The 15,944-nt window shown below is 40.5% G+C and overlaps 2 protein-coding genes across 5 annotated transcripts; both read right to left on the bottom strand.

Moving 5' to 3' along the window:
- Positions 1-5,402: 5,402 nt before the first annotated feature.
- LOC144018908 (serine protease inhibitor A3K-like) lies at positions 5,403-10,776 on the bottom strand. Of its 3 annotated transcripts, none has more exons than XM_077521573.1 (6): positions 10,667-10,776; positions 6,409-6,994; positions 6,268-6,338; positions 6,002-6,195; positions 5,775-5,922; positions 5,403-5,686 (listed from the first exon to the last, which is right to left on the bottom strand). In XM_077521573.1, the coding sequence occupies exons 2-6, from the start codon at positions 6,983-6,985 to the stop codon at positions 5,492-5,494; spliced, it is 1,185 nt and encodes a 394-aa protein (XP_077377699.1). In that variant the 5' UTR covers positions 6,986-6,994; positions 10,667-10,776; the 3' UTR covers positions 5,403-5,491. The 3 variants fall into 3 exon arrangements, with proteins under 3 accessions (XP_077377699.1, XP_077377698.1, XP_077377697.1); XM_077521572.1 differs by lacking the exons at positions 6,268-6,338; positions 6,409-6,994 and adding exons at positions 9,160-9,230; positions 9,298-9,883 and having other exon boundaries at positions 10,667-10,736; XM_077521571.1 differs by lacking the exon at positions 10,667-10,776 and adding an exon at positions 7,091-7,193.
- A 2,416-nt stretch (positions 10,777-13,192) lies between these two features.
- LOC144018909 (serine protease inhibitor A3K-like) lies at positions 13,193-15,696 on the bottom strand. Of its 2 annotated transcripts, none has more exons than XM_077521574.1 (6): positions 15,570-15,696; positions 14,187-14,772; positions 14,049-14,119; positions 13,777-13,970; positions 13,552-13,699; positions 13,193-13,475 (listed from the first exon to the last, which is right to left on the bottom strand). In XM_077521574.1, exons 2-6 carry the CDS (start codon positions 14,761-14,763, stop codon positions 13,281-13,283), a joined length of 1,185 nt encoding a protein of 394 aa, XP_077377700.1. In that variant the 5' UTR covers positions 14,764-14,772; positions 15,570-15,696; the 3' UTR covers positions 13,193-13,280. The 2 variants fall into 2 exon arrangements, with proteins under 2 accessions (XP_077377700.1, XP_077377701.1); XM_077521575.1 differs by lacking the exon at positions 15,570-15,696 and adding an exon at positions 15,238-15,354.
- Between the last annotated feature and the right edge of the window lie 248 nt (positions 15,697-15,944).

Genomic DNA, 15,944 nt, shown 5'->3' with positions numbered 1-15,944 from the left:
GGGTTCGTTCATCAAACCTTCAGTACTTTTTTTTTTTTCATTTAAAAACAAACCAAAAACTGCTAAGATGTACTAGAAACACTTAATTTTGGAGCGATAACACTTTCCTAGTTTGTTTTTCTCCAAGTAAATATTACCCATTCAGTGCACCCTTCCTCGTTCTCAATCACAATGCGAGCAAAAGTTCTCCTCTCAACCTGAATCTTGCCCCGAAGACACCCCCCCCCCCTACCTGGAGTGACACGGCGACATCCACGGCCGACACGCGTGTACGTAACAACGCTTCGCTTCCGCGGTCACGTGATTTTTCCCACCGGAACAATGTATCGAGACACTTCTTGCAGCGAGCGCTCGACACTTGTCTCGAGCGTCTGCTTCGAGCGTAACATCACTACTGTTTTTGTGCCTTTTCCTCCCCAGCGGAGCGCCTTGAGTTGTCCTTTGTACCCTGTGGGTTTTTTTCGTCCCCATGGTTTTAAGTTCTCCATTTTTTGAGTGACCCTAATTAGCTTCCAATAGAGGAGGACCTGTTGATGGAAATCAGAGAGCTTTCCTGATAATGTTCTGTTGTCAAAATCGCATCTCAAAAAAAAAAAAAAAAAAAAAAAAATTATGCCACCCATTTAATGAAAAATCACATAGGGGGAAATGTTCCTAAAGGATTGTTCATTTTTAATAAAGTCAATCAGCCACTTCAATTTTAAAATCCCCATTCAACGCTTCAAAATATCATTCACTCCACCTTCCTTATGACATTTAACCACATCGACTTTCCTGATATACTGGCATTTAATCCGCCATATAAACTTAAAATTTTATTCTATTTCCTTAATCATTTTATTCGAAACGGGTAGCGAAAAGGCTAAATAGATTACCCGAGATCAACTGTTTTGGACAAGAGTACCCTCCACTCCCAAAAATCGTCTCTGTGCAGCCATCTGTTAAGGCAAGGCAAGGCAAGGCAAGTTTATTTGTATAGCACATTTCATACACAAGGCAACTCAATGTGCTTTACACGAGGAAAGACAACACATAAGCATCAAGAAACAGTAGCTAACATTCAGAGGAAGAAAAATAAATGAAAATAGGTTACAAACTAACAATCTTAAAACATTATTCAACAAACTTTAAAAAATTTAACATAAGGAAGTTTAAAATGATAAAAAATAAAAATAAAAATAAAAATAAAAATAAAAATAATAATTAAAAAAAAAACACTTAATTAAAGCTGTTTAAAAGTCCCTAATCAAAGGTATAAGAAAAAAGCAACGTTTTTAAACCTGGATTTGAAAGCATTCACACTCGGGGCTGACTTCACTTCTGTTGGTAGCCTATTCCATCTGTGTGCAGCATAATAGCTAAATGCAGCTTCACCATGTTTGCTTCGAACTCTGGGTTCCACTAGTTGGCCCAAGTCTGTAGATCTCAGAGCCCTGCTGGGTTTGTACTCAATCAGCATTTCTTGGATATATTCAGGACCTAAACCATTGAGTGATTTATAGACGAGTAGCAGAACTTTAAAATCAATTCTACAGCTGACTGGGAGCCAGTGTAAATCCTTAAGTACTGGAGTAATATGTTCTGATCTCTTTGTTTTGGTCGAAACTCGAGCTGCAGCTTTCTGAATGAGCTGCAATTGTCTCATGTTCTTTTGAGAGAGTCCAGTCAGAAGACCGTTACAGTTATCTATTCTGCAGGAGATAAAAGCATGGATAAGCTTCTCTTGGTCTGCTTGAAGCATGCAGTCCTTCAGTCTGGATATGTTTTTCAGCTGGTAAAATGCTGTTTTAGTGATGAATTTAATATGATTGCTGAAGGTCAGGTCTGAGTCTATTAGTACCCCAAGATTTCGAACTTGGTCTTTAGTTTCTAGAGACAGTGACTCAAGCTGTTTTTTAACAGCAATCCTCTTTTCTTTATTGCCGAAAACAATGAGCTCCGTTTTGTTTTCGTTCAGCTGAAGTAAATTTTGGTTCATCCAGTTGTTAATTTGCTCTAGAGAATGACACAATACGTTAATAGAACTGCTGTCATTTGGGGACATTGATAAATACAGTTGTGTGTCATCTGCATAACTATGATAGTCAACATCGGCGTTCTGAAGCATTTGACCCAAAGGTAACATATACAGACTGAACAACAGGGGTCCAAGGACTGACCCTTGAAGCATTGACTTAGACTTATCAATACTGTTTCCAAAATTTTGGCTTTCCGTTACAGAATCCATCCATCCATTTTCTTGACCGCTTATTCCTAACAAGGGTCGCGGGGGGTGCTGGCGCCTATCTCAGCTGGCTCTGGGCAGTAGGCAGGGAACACCCTGGACTGGTTGCCAGCCAATCACAGGGCACACAGAGACGAACAACCAAGCACACCTAGGGACAATTCGGCCCCCAATTAACCTGCCATGCATGTCTTTGGAATGTGGGAGGAGACCGGAGGACCCGGAGAAGACCAACGCGGGCACGGGGAGAACATGCAAACTCCACCCAGGAAGGCCGGAGCCTGGACTCGAACCGGAGTCCTCAGAACTGGGAGGTGGACGTGCTAACCACTAGACCACTGTGCCACCGCCTTTACAGAATGTTCCTGAGAAATACTAATACCCACTTATTTAACCTCCTTAACTGTAATCCCATAAATGTACTGTAGAGGACAGTCATGCAACGTCAATAACTGACATTTATCCACACTTAATTTCAATTTAGAAGTCTTTGAAAAGATATTGTTTTCAAGTGCTAAGGAAATTTGACTCTCATTTTTCAAAAACAAGGTTGTGTCATCCGCCAACTGACTTATCACTATCTTTCTATTCATCACATCCATCCCCTTAATCATTCTTGATTATAGGATAACATGACAGCTGCCATTATGAAAAAGAGTGATGAACTGCCAAAACCTTGATTTATGCCTCTTTTAATCTCGAATCTTGAGCAAGTGCCATGACTTGAAAAGAGGTATTGTTATTATACAGCATAAAAATAAGGTCAACAAATTTGTCTCCAAACACAAAATAAAGTCCAAGGCAGTGAACTTTACATTAGAAAAAAAAATCACGGTACACCTCCCAGACAAAACTTGGGGTGGGGAGGGGGTGTGAATTAGGGCTGGGTATTGCCGCCAACTTCACGATACGATACGTATCACGGCACAGGGGTCACGATACGATACGTATCGCGATACATATGTATCCCAATACTTGATCGTCAAGGCGATACGTATCCCGATATATTACATTAATTTTCTTGCATTTTATAATAACAGTCATATGTTAAAGGATATGAAAAAAATATTTTTGTTAGCAGCTCTTCTGGTTTACCACCAAGCGGCATGCCTGGTCTAAATGTGTACGTACTGCAAAGCAAGGATCAGCTTTCACAGACACACCGGGAACATTTATTAATAGGCATGAGCCGATATGAGGAAAAATATCAAAAGTATTGAAATTACAGCTCTAAAATGTGCTTATTTGAAATATTTGGGAAAATAAAAACAGCATTTTTTCCATGTAACATTCTATTTTGTTTTTAAACAAAATATATGAAAATTGGTACATTAAGACATATGTGCCATGTTAAGTTTATAAGTAAATAAATGTTGATATTCTTCCTTGCTTTCATTTTTCTTAGCAAGACACAGTGTCCAATCACTGGTGAGCTATTTTTGCATTAATTGGAAGGCAATTAACTTCAAAGACGCTGCTGGTTTTTATTTTTTTAGGTACGATGCAAGCTGCAAAGGAAAACGTTAACTGCCTATTTAAAGTTAACGAGCAATATCGATTCTGACGCCTGCGTATCGATACGTGTATTGTCATGAGGCCCGCAACGATATATTGCCGTATCGATTTTTTGAGCACACCCCGAGTGTGAATACTGTCTTAAATAATGATCTTGTATCAATTCAACAATACTTACTCAAACCTGTGCCTGTTTATTTAACCATAAAGTATACTTTCAGGGAGCCATGAGTTAATCTCTTGTATGAATGGCAACAAGTGAATACACTAGTTTGTCTTCCATCTCAAGGAGGAGCATTTTATTGTTCCGTCTGCCCCTATGCGTTGCTGGTAAAAACTGTTGAAATTTGATCTATTTGTAATAATTTTCTGATATACCAAGTGAAATTGGATCATTCCCCACAGCACCCACGTTGACTTCACCCGGCATACATGTTTACTAACAGGTCCGTATACTGCCAGCGGGTGGACTCCCCATGTGAGGTTTTGTCGCTTAAAGGAAGGGGGTGAATAGTTATGAAATGGAAAAAATAGCTTAAATTGTTCCTGCAGGAAGTGTGCTAACAGTAGGTTTGAGTTTATTGGGTGGAGAGCACACTGAGGGACCAAAGAGATGCACAAGTAGCTTCAATGCAAGTTTATTTGGGGCACCAGGTGGGGCCCAACAGTGACAACGATATTTATATATAAAAAAAAAAAAAAAAAACTTGTTTGGTTAAGTTTTTTTTTTTTTTTTTTTTTTTTTAAAAGACAGTTTAAAAAAAATAAAAACCAAAATAAAATTAAAACTCCTCAAAAAGAGGAAGTTAAGTTCCTTCAAATGCACTGCAACCAAAACAAAAAAACAAACACGCAAGGTAAAATATATATATATCCACATTATGCCTCCCACCCCTCCAAGAAGGTACCACTTTTCAGGAGAAACCCACATTGGAACTGGCAGATAGTCTATGGATTTGTGAAGAAAAATATGAAAGTGGCCTATTTTTTACAGTTTTTGACTTAGTCGCCATTGCTGAACTTGCATTCAAGTATTTACATTATTGTACATTTAGTAATGTCATGGATGGTGTGGCGAGGTTTTCATCCAATATCAGCTTGCATGGGCTCCTACTGCTCTGTGTGACCTGAAGAGGGTAAGTGGTATTTAACTCATTCACTGCCTTTGACAAGTATACTTGTCAATTGTATTTTTTAGAGCGGTGCTAAATGGGTCGAATCTGAGCATGCTCCACTGTAAATATCAAACTGGGAAACAACTTTACTGATGCCCAACCACCGGTAGATGACATCATTGCCCCATTTTATAGGAAATAAACACAGTTTCAGAGTCCATGGGAGAAATGGCTGTATTTTGGCAAACCTACATTTTTCTGCTGTCAATTATAAAAGAACGGGACGGGACAAAAAGTAGGGAGTCTATTCTGTTATTTGGTAGATTCGGTTTATATATAATTATTGAATGGAATATCACGTGAGTATTGGAAATGTAAAAATTTTCTATAATGACTGGCAGTGAATGAGTTAAAAGTAATATAGTAATATTCTACTACAGTATGTTTTACTTTAGAGACAAATCTTAAGGCTTTTAAAAAAAAAAAAAAAAAAAAAACATGCAAAACCCAATCACTTCATGAGTTTGTGTGTCAATTGCCTGAGAACGTTTGTTTTTCCAAGCTTTTATTTAACAAGAAAAGTAAAAATGATTTGATCAAAGACGGCATGATTACTTTATGATGGTACCTCAACTGTTCAAATGTTGGGATTAACTATCTTGCCCAAAAAGAGAATGTCATCTGCGGTGTTTTCAGTGATGAGAAGCATGAACTGACGATTGAACTTTAGCACAGGGACGAGTTCTAAGAACTTTGGAGTGAAACCAATTCCTGTGGCGGCTGCAGCAGTGGCTCCGGCCTCGTCAACATCAAGGGTAGCTTGGTGCACAACCTGAAAAGGTAAAGAGCAAGCGTAAGGGCAAAAGGACAGATTATTTAAAAAGAATGAAATAAAATTGATAGATAAAATCCATCCTTACGCCGGAGACAAAGAGTTTCTTTCCCCCTGAAATTCCACTTAAATCTGCTCGCTCATCAAACATGTGCGTCATTCCCATTTCAGTCAGCACTTCCTTCAGAGAGTAGTCCGTCTTAATAGAGAACTTTGGAACAAAGATGTTATACTTCCTAAAAGAAACAAACAGTGATTGATATGATACCACCAGGAAAAGTCCAACAAGCTTCTCCATGAAAAATGTTAACCAACCTCTTTCTCATCCATTTTGACCAGTTAGTGATATGCTGTGGAGATATTGCCTTCTCAAGCGTTGCCATGTTGTCAGGCAACAGCAGGAGCATGGAGTAACCGCTGTTGAAGGGAAGGCGCAGGATTGTTGTGTCAATTGCCAGGTCATGGTAGACATCAAAGGTGTCCTCCTTGTTCATCATCTGGACGGAAACCTGAAAAACACAATGAAATCAGATCCCTTTTTGCATCAGTATTCTATTCCCCCGCAAGTTGTAGAGTCAAACCTTGTTATACTCATCAATGGCAAACATGTCCACCTTTGTGAGCTTGGTTTTAAAAGGACTGTCCCACATTCCTGTACAATAAGAATGAACAGAAGTAAGACATTCGAGAAGACTTCTTCACAACTAAATATCCTTGCGGACCTTTAAAGTAGATGTAGCTTATGAGATACATGACGGTGTCTGGCTCCAGGTGTTCCAGCAACTTATCAATCTTGCCATGAGTCTTATATGCCACATATTTATTGATGGCATCAGCACTTTGTGTTGTTCGCCGGAAGTCGACATTCAACACATCTGTATAATAGAAAGCTTTCAAATATTTCAGGAAGTCAGGTTTTGGCTTGAAGGCGTTATCCAGGAACACGGCAGTCCCTTCACTGATGTCCGATGAACCGTCTTGCCTTTTGAGGAGCATGCTAAAGAACCGATTGACGTCATTCTGCGTAACTCGGTAGCTGTTGTAACCCAGACCGCTCATCAGCTGTCGGTGAGTGTACCCGCGGGCTCCGACCGACAAGGCGGCCAAGGCGACAGACACGCTGCTCGGAGAGTAAAAGATGTTCTTGCCCCGATTATCAGAACGAGCCGCCAACTTCCTGTACAGCTGGAAGGCAAACTCTTTGTTTGCTGAGCGCACGTGTGAGAGGCTGGCATGGTGGTAACCTCTTCCCAAACAGAAGACTGCTGATAAGATCCAGAATCCCAGGGCCGCTTGCATCTTTGTGTACTGTGGCAAAAAGATTCAAATGTACAATATTGATCTTCTGATTACACAACATTAGACCAAAAATCCTTTATACATGTCAAAGTTCAACAATCAAACCATGCAATGTCAGGTTAGTGTAGAGCAGCGGTGCTCAATTCCAGTCCTCAAGAGCCCGTATCCAGTCCGTTTCCAGTCTCCATCCTTCAGCGCAGCTGAATCTAATATTAGCTCATCAGCAAGCTTTGCAGAGGCCTGATAATGAATCAGGTGTGTTAGTGCAGAGAGACATGGAAAACAGGCTGGATAGCTGCTCTCGAGGACTGAACTGCACCCTGGTGTAGAGTATTCCCTCAAGTGAGCATTCTACCGCCTAGTATTAAATTTCTCTTTCAGGAATTTCACAAGGGTTCAACATGGTTTTGAAGCAAAACTACGTTAGCACATCACACGATGCTAGCGACCCTAGAACAAAGTCACCAACTCCGGTCCTCAAGGGCACCTATCAAGCATGTTTTGTCTATTTCCCGCTCCACCAGATTTAAATCAAGTTTCTGCAGAGCTAAATTATATCAGCTGTGTTGGAGGAAGGAAACATTGAAAACATGATGATCTGTGCCCTTGAGGATTGGACCTCCCCATATTTGTAAACATCTGATAGACCTATAGTAAATTAATCATTTGTATCTATGTACAACAGTGGTGTCCAAACCACAACCCAGAAACCATTTGCAGCCTGCCATCCATTTATCAGTGGCATATAATTAAAAAAAATTGACACAGTCTAAAACGTACTGCTTTTATTTTAAGTCTGCAGAAGCATTGTTTTATTAACATACTTGATTTGTTTCCAGTCCTTTATTAAAGCATCCAGTTCAAAACACTAATTAAAGGATTGTATTCAGACTTCTTTTATTTCAATTCAATAATAGATTAATTTTCATCCCCTGCGGTTGGCTGGCAACCAGTTCAGGTGTCCCCCGCGGCCCCGCCTACTGCCCGAAGCCGGCTGGGATAGGCTCCAGCACCCCCGCGACCCTTGTGAAGAGTAAGCGGTAGCTACAGAAAATGGATGAAATTTTCATCCCACCAATGAGGAACTTTGGATTAGTCACTAAAAATCCTCACATTTCAACAGAATCCCATTATCATCCAGAAAGTGATAAAGCAACCGCCCAGACTCCTCTCGTCCTCCATTCCTCTATATAAACTGATTTCCTATTGCACAAGATATCTTATAAGATATATCTTATGATGAAGATATCTTCAAGTCTAAGATATTAATATATTATATAAGGGGTTGGATGTGATGAATATAAAGATAAGAATAATAGTCCAAGACTTAGACTATTATTCTTATCTTTCTATTCATCACATCCAACCCCTTATTCACTGCCTTTGACAAGTATACTTGTCAATTGTATTTTTTAGAGCGGTGCGGTTGGGATTAATTATCTTGCCCAAAAAGAGAATGTCATTTGTGGCGTTTTCTGTGATGAGAAGCATGAACGGATGGTTGAACTTCAGCACAGGGACGGGTAGTGAGCTGAGAACGGCGATTCCAATTCCTGTGGCGGCTGCAGCAGTGGCTCCGGCCTCGTCAACATCAAGGGACGCTTGGTGCACAACCTGAAAAGGTAAAGAGCAAGTTGAAGGGCAAAAAGGAGTATGTTAAAAATAAAATTGACTCAATCCTTACGCCGGAGACAAACAGTTGCTTTGCCCATGAAATTCCACTCAAATCTGCTTGATCAAACATGTGCGTCATTCCCATTTCAGTCAGCACTTCCTTCAGAGAGTAGTCCGTCTTAATAGAGAACTTTGGAACAAAGATGTTATACTTCCTAAAAGAAAAACAGTGATTGATATGATCACACCAGAAAAGTCCAACAAGCTTCTCCATGAAAAATGTTCAACCTCTTTCTCATCCATTTTGACCAGTTAGTGATATGCTGTGGAGATATTGCCTTCTCAAGCATTGCCATGTTGTCAGGCAACAGCAGGAGCATGGAGTAACCGCTGTTGAAGGGAAGGCGCAGGATTGTTGTGTCAATTGCCAGGTCATGGTAGATATCAAAGGTGTCCTCCTTGTTCATCATCTGGACGGAAACCTGGGGGGAGGGAATACATAATGAAATCCCTTTCTTTGCACCAGTATTATATTCTCCCCTTCAACTTGTACTTCAAACCTTGTTATATTCATCAACAGCAAACATGTCCGCCTTTGTGAGCTTGGTTTCAAAAGGATTGTCCCACATTCCTGTACAAGAATGAACAGAATTAAGACGTTCGAGAAGACTTCTTCACAACTAAATATCCTTGCGGACCTTTAAAGTAGATGTAGCTTATGAGATACATGACGGTGTCTGGCTCCAGGTGTTCCAGCAACTTATCAATCTTGCCATGAGTCTTATATGCCACATATTTATTGATGGCATCAGCACTTTGTGTTGTTCGCCGGAAGTCGACATTCAACACATCTGTATAATAGAAAGCTTTCAAATTTTTCAGGAAGTCAGGTTTTGGCTTGAAGGCGTTCCCCAGGAACACGGCAGTCCCTTCACTGATGTCCGATGAACCGTCTTGCCTTTTGAGGAGCATGCTAAAGAACCGATTGACATCATTCTGCGTAACTCGGTAGCTGTTGTAACCCAGACCGCTCATCAGCTGTCGGTGAGTGTACCCGCGGGCTCCGACCGACAAGGCGGCCAAGGCGACAGACACGCTGCTCGGGGAGTAAAAGATGTTCTTGCCCCGATTATCAGAACGAGCCGCCAACTTCCTGTACAGCTGGAAAGCAAACTCTTTGTTCGCTGAGCGCACGTGCGAGAGGCTGGCATGGTGGTAACCTCTTCCCAAACAGAAGACTGCTGATAAGATCCAGAATCCCAGGGCCGCTTGCATCATTGTGTACTGTGGCAAAAACGTTCAAATTTATTCATCTTTGGATTATGCATTTGACCAAAAAGCCTTCGCACATGGCAAAGTTCAAAAACCAAATCGTGGAATGTCAGGTTAGTGTAGAGTAGTGGTGCTCATTTCTGGTCCTCGAGAGCGCCTATCCAGACAGTTTTCCAAATCTCCCACCTTCAGTGCAGCTGAATCTAATTTTTAGCTCGTCAGCAAGCTTTGCAGAAGCCTGTTAACGATTGTGATGATCAATCAGGTGTGTTAGACAAACTTGAGTATTCCCTCAAGGGAGCATTCTGCCGTGTATTACATTTCTCTTTCAGCAATCTCATAAGTGTTCAAGATAGTTTTGAAGCAAAGCTCTGCAATCTCATCGCAAGATGCTAGTGACCCTAACTCCAGTTAAGGGCACCTCTCGAGCATGTTTTGGCAGTTTCCCTTCACTGACGCACCTGAATCAAACGATCAAGGATCTGCAGCGCTTTGTGTTGAGCTACTCATATGAACCAGCTGTGTTGGAGAAAGGAAAAATTAAAAATATGGATCTGTGCCCTTAAGGACCAAACCTGCCCCACAATGTATCAGACAATTCAGTCATATATGTATACAATAAATTAAATGTACTTGAAACAAGTTTAAAATAATCATTGGCATGTTCTGCAAAAATGGCATCAAATAAGTTAGAGCTTGTTCCTGACCTGAGGAAGAACATTATGGGTCATAGTTGATAGTTTTACATGTTGCAAAAGTGAAGAAAGGAAAAATTTGGGGTATTGAATAACTTACCAATCACTGACTGTCTCTCCAGCCTCAAAAACCACACCACACCGGCTGAACAGTGAGCACTCTTTTTATACACCTTGAGTGAGTGGGATGACCTTCTGTGTGACATTAGCCTATTAACTGACTCCTCCCACTTTGTCAGGGAGCAGTCGAAGCAGAATGGAGATGATCATGCAAAGCAACTTTTGAGTTTCGCCCAAATCGTGGACATCCCAATATTTACACATTCAGGCAAACAATTTCTACATGCCATTTCATACAATCTAACTTCAAAAGTTTCTTGCATTTTCTTTTATTTCAATTCAGTAATGGATTGTATCAATTTACAAATCTTAATTTTCATCCCACCAATGAGGAGTTTTGGATTAGCGTACTCGTCTATGTGCTTAGCCACTGTTTTGCCACCTGACAGTGACAACGCAAAAGTTTGCACAGTACAAATAAAGAATGAAGCATGCGTGTGCATAAAATTGACGGCAAAGTGTCATCGCTAACCATTGCAATCAAAGGCAGTGGAATGGCTTTTATTATCCCTTTTCTATTTAACAGAACACTGAAAATGAGATTTCTCACTAAAATCCTCACATTTCAACAGAATCCCATAATCATCCGGAAAGTGAGCAACCGCCCAGATTCCTCTCGTCCTCCATTCCCCGATATACAGTGTTCCCTCGTTTTCCGCTGGGGTTAGGTTCCAAAAAATACCCGCAATAAATGAAATCCGCGAAGTAGTTAGCTTTATGTTTTACAATTCTTATAAATGTTTTAAGGCTCTAAAATCTCCTACCACACAATTTAGACACTTTTCTCATTGAGGCATTTACATGTTCTCACATTTCTCTCTTGTTCAAACATTGATAATGTTCAAAACTTCATAAATTTTATAAAATGGGTATATTACTGCAAAAAAATATGCAAAATTGCATTTAAAAAAAAATCTGTGATACAGCGAGACCGCGAAAAGTGAACCGCGTTATAGCGAGGGAAGACTGTAAACTGATTTCCAATTGAACAAGATATACCGATTGTTCCATACTGGCGTTTTATGCCATGTAAAATTATGTTTGAAAATTAGCTTCCTATAGAGGAGGACCTGTTGATGGAAATCAGAGAGCTTTACTGGTAATGCTCTGTTGTCAAAATCGCATCTCAACAAAAAAAAATGTATGCCACCCATTTTCTGAAAAATCACAAAAATGTTCCAAAAGGATTGTTCATTTTTAATAAAGCCAATCAGTCACTTCAATCTCAAAACCCCCATTCATCACTTCAAAATCAATAGCATTCACTCCGCCTTCCTCATAACATTTAACCACATTGACTTCCCTAATATACTGGCATTGATTCCACCATATAAACTTAAAATGTATGCTATTAATTGCCTTTTTATTCGAAACGGGTTGCGAAAATGAAGACTGGATAAATTACCCGAGATAAACTGTTTTGGACAAGAGTACCCTCCACTCCCAAAAATCTAACGTGTCTCTGGAGCCATCGGTTAAGCATTGACTTAGACTTGTCAATATTGTTTCCAAAATTTTGGCTTTCCGTTCCAGAATTTTCCGGAGAAATACTAATTTCACCTCCTTCCTAACTGTAATCCCATAAATGGACTGTTGAAGGCAGTCATGCAACGTCAATAACTGACATTTCTCCACACTTAATTTCAAACCAGAAGCCTTTGAGAAGTTATTTTCAAGTGCTAAGGAAATTTGATTCTCATTTTTCAAAAACAAGGTTGTGTCATCCGCCAACTGACTTATCACTATCTTTCTATTCATCGCATCCATCCCCTTAATCATTCTTGATTATAGGATAACATGACAGCTGCCATTATGAAAAATAGTGAACTGCCACAACTTTGATTTAAGCCTCTTTTAATCTCAAATCTTGAGCAAGTGCCATGACCTAAAGCTATAGAGCTATTGGTATTATACAGTATAAAATAAGGTCAACAAATTTGTCCATCCATCGGCATGACTGCTTATTCCTCACAAGGGTTGCAGGGGACAAATTTGTCTCCAAACCCAAAATAATTTCAAGTCCAAGGCAGTGAACTTTACATTAGAAAAAATAAAATCACAGTACACCTGCCAGACAATACTTGGAGTGGGGGTCCAAATACTGTCTGAAATAATGTTGGATCAATTCAATACTTACTCAAACCTGGGCCTGTTTTTTTTGTTTTTTTTAACCATAATTTATACTTTCAGGAAGACGTGTTAATCTTTTATGAATGGCAACAAGTGGATACACTTAAAAAAAAAAAATTGTCCATAGTCTACAAATTGGTGAAGTATGAAATTGTACATCTTTCTACTTATGTCACTGAGGATGTGGCTAGATTTTCATCCAATGTCAGCTTAGACAGGCTGATCCTGTTTTGAGTGACCCTGAAGAGGGTTAGTGGTATAGAAAATGATGGGTTTAGTAATATTCTACTACAGTATAGTGTTTTATTTTAGAGACAAAGCTTAAAAAGGGGTAAGTTTAATCACCCCCCCCCCCCCAAAAAAAAAATATATATAATTTGGTCTTCCAAGCTTTTATTTAAAGATGAAAATAATTTGATCTCAAAGACAACAGGGTTACTTTATTATGATAGAATATCAACTATTCAAATGTTGGGATTAATTATCTTGCCCAAAAAGAGAATGTCATTTGTGGCGTTTTCTGTGATGAGAAGCATGAACGGATGGTTGAACTTCAGCACAGGGACGGGTAGTGAGCTGAGAACCGCGATTCCAATTCCTGTGGCGGCTGCAGCAGTGGCTCCGGCCTCGTCAACATCAAGGGAAGCTTGGTGCACAACCTGAAAAGGTAAAGAGCAAGTTGAAGGGCAAAAAGGAGAGGATGTTAAAAATAAATAAAATTGACTCAATCCTTACGCCGGAGACAAACAGCTGCTTTGCCCATGAAATTCCACTCAAATCTGCTCGCTCATCAAACATGTGCGTCATTCCCATTTCAGTCAGCACTTCCTTCAGAGAGTAGTCCGTCTTAATAGAGAACTTTGGAACAAAGATGTTATACTTCCTAAAAGAAAAACAGTGATTGATATGATCCCACCAGGAAAAGGCCAACAAGCTTCTCCATGAAAAACGTTAACCAACCTCTTTCTCATCCATTTTGACCAGTTAGTGATATGCTGTGGAGATATCGCCTTCTCAAGCGTTGCCATGTTGTCAGGCAACAGCAGGAGCATAGAGTAACCGCTGTTGAAGGGAAGGCGCAGGATTGTTGTGTCAATTGCCAGGTCATGGTAGACATCAAAGGTGTCCTCCTTGTTCATCATCTGGACGGAAACCTGGGGGGAGGGAATACATAATGAAATCCCTTTCTTTGCACCAGTATTATATTCTCCCCTTCAACTTGTACTTCAAACCTTGTTATAGTCATCAACAGCAAACATGTCCGCCTTTGTGAGCTTGGTTTCAAAAGGATTGTCCCACATTCCTGTACAAGAATGAACAGAAGTAAGACATTCGAGAAGGCTTCTTCAGAACTAAATATCCTTGCGTACCTTTGAAGTAGATGTAGCTTATGAGATACATGACGGTGTCTGGCTCCAGGTGTTCCAGCAACTTATCAATCTTGCCATGAGTCTTATATGCCACATATTTATTGATGGCATCAGCACTTTGTGTTGTTCGCCGGAAGTCGACATTCAACACATCCGTAAAATAGAAAGCTTTCAAATATTTCAGGAAGTCAGGTTTTGGCTTGAAGGCGTTATCCAGGAACACGGCAGTCCCTTCACTGATGTCCGATGAACCGTCTTGCCTTTTGAGGAGCATGCTAAAGAACTGATTGACATCATTCTGCGTAACTCGGTAGCTGTTGTAACCCAGACCGCTCATCAGCTGTCGGTGAGTGTACCCGCGGGCTCCGACCGACAAGGCGGCCAAGGCGACAGACACGCTGCTCGGAGAGTAAAAGATGTTCTTGCCCCGATTATCAGAACGAGCCGCCAACTTCCTGTACAGCTGGAAAGCAAACTCTTTGTTCGCTGAGCGCACGTGCGAGAGGCTGGCATGGTGGTAACCTCTTCCCAAACAGAAGACTGCTGATAAGATCCAGAATCCCAGGGCCGCTTGCATCTTTGTGTACTGTGGCAAAAACATTCAAATTTATTCATCTTTGGATTATACAACATTTGACCAAAAAGCCTATGCACATGTCAAAGTTCAAAAACCAAATCGTGGAATGTCAGGTTAGTGTAGAGTAGTGGTGCTCATTTCTGGTCCTCGAGAGCCCCTATCCAGACAGTTTTCCAAATCTCCCACCTTCAGTGCAGCTGAATCTAATTTTTAGCTTGTCAGCAAGCTTTGCAGAAGCCTGTTAACGATTGTGATGATCAATCAGGTGTGTTAAACAAACTTGAGTATTCCCTCAAGGGAGCATTCTGCCGTGTATTACATTTCTCTTTCAGCAATCTCATAAGTGTTCAAGATAGTTTTGAAGCAAAGCTCTGCAATCTCATCGCAAGATGCTAGTGACCCTAACTAAATCCACTAACTCCAGTTAAGGGCACCTCTCGAGCATGTTCTGTCAGTTTCCCTCCACTGACGCACCTGAATCAAACGATCAAGGATCTGCAGCGCTTTGTGTTGAGCTACTCATATGAACCAGCTGTGTTGGAGAAAGGAAAAATTAAAAATATGGATCTGTGCCCTTGAGGACCAAACCTGCCCCACAATGTATCAGACAATTCAGTCATATATGTATACAATAAATTGAATGTACTTGAAACAAGTTTAAGATAATCATTGGCATGTTCTGCAAAAATGGTACCAAATAATAATTCGAGTTTCTGACCTGAGGAAGAACATTATGGGTCGTAGTTGATAGTTTTATATGTTGTAAAAGTGAGGAAAGGAAAAATTTGTGTTATTGAATAACTTACCAATCACTGACTGTCTCTCCAGCCTCAAAAACCACACCTGTTGAACAGTGAGCATTGTCTTTTTATACACCTTGAGTGAGTGGGATGACCTTCTGTGTGACATAAGCCTATTAATTGTCTCCTCCCACTTTGTCAGGGTCAGGGAGCAGTCGAAGCAGAATGGAGATGATCATGCAAAACTTTTGAGTTTCGCCCAAATTGTGGGCATGCCAATATTTACACATTCAGGCAAACAATTTCTACATGCCATTTCATACAATCTCACCCCAGGTCACTTGTTCTTCCTGCTGTCCACTCATTACCGGTCCCCGCCCATGATTGTCTCCACCTGCCACCAATTGACCTTTCACAAACTCCGCCCCCCAAACGAGCATT

This window comes from Festucalex cinctus, chromosome 5 (assembly GCF_051991245.1).
Source record: "Festucalex cinctus isolate MCC-2025b chromosome 5, RoL_Fcin_1.0, whole genome shotgun sequence".
Classification (NCBI taxonomy): Eukaryota; Metazoa; Chordata; class Actinopteri; order Syngnathiformes; family Syngnathidae; genus Festucalex; species Festucalex cinctus.
Note: the sequence above shows the minus strand (reverse complement) of the source record. Positions and strands in the feature narration are given on the sequence as shown.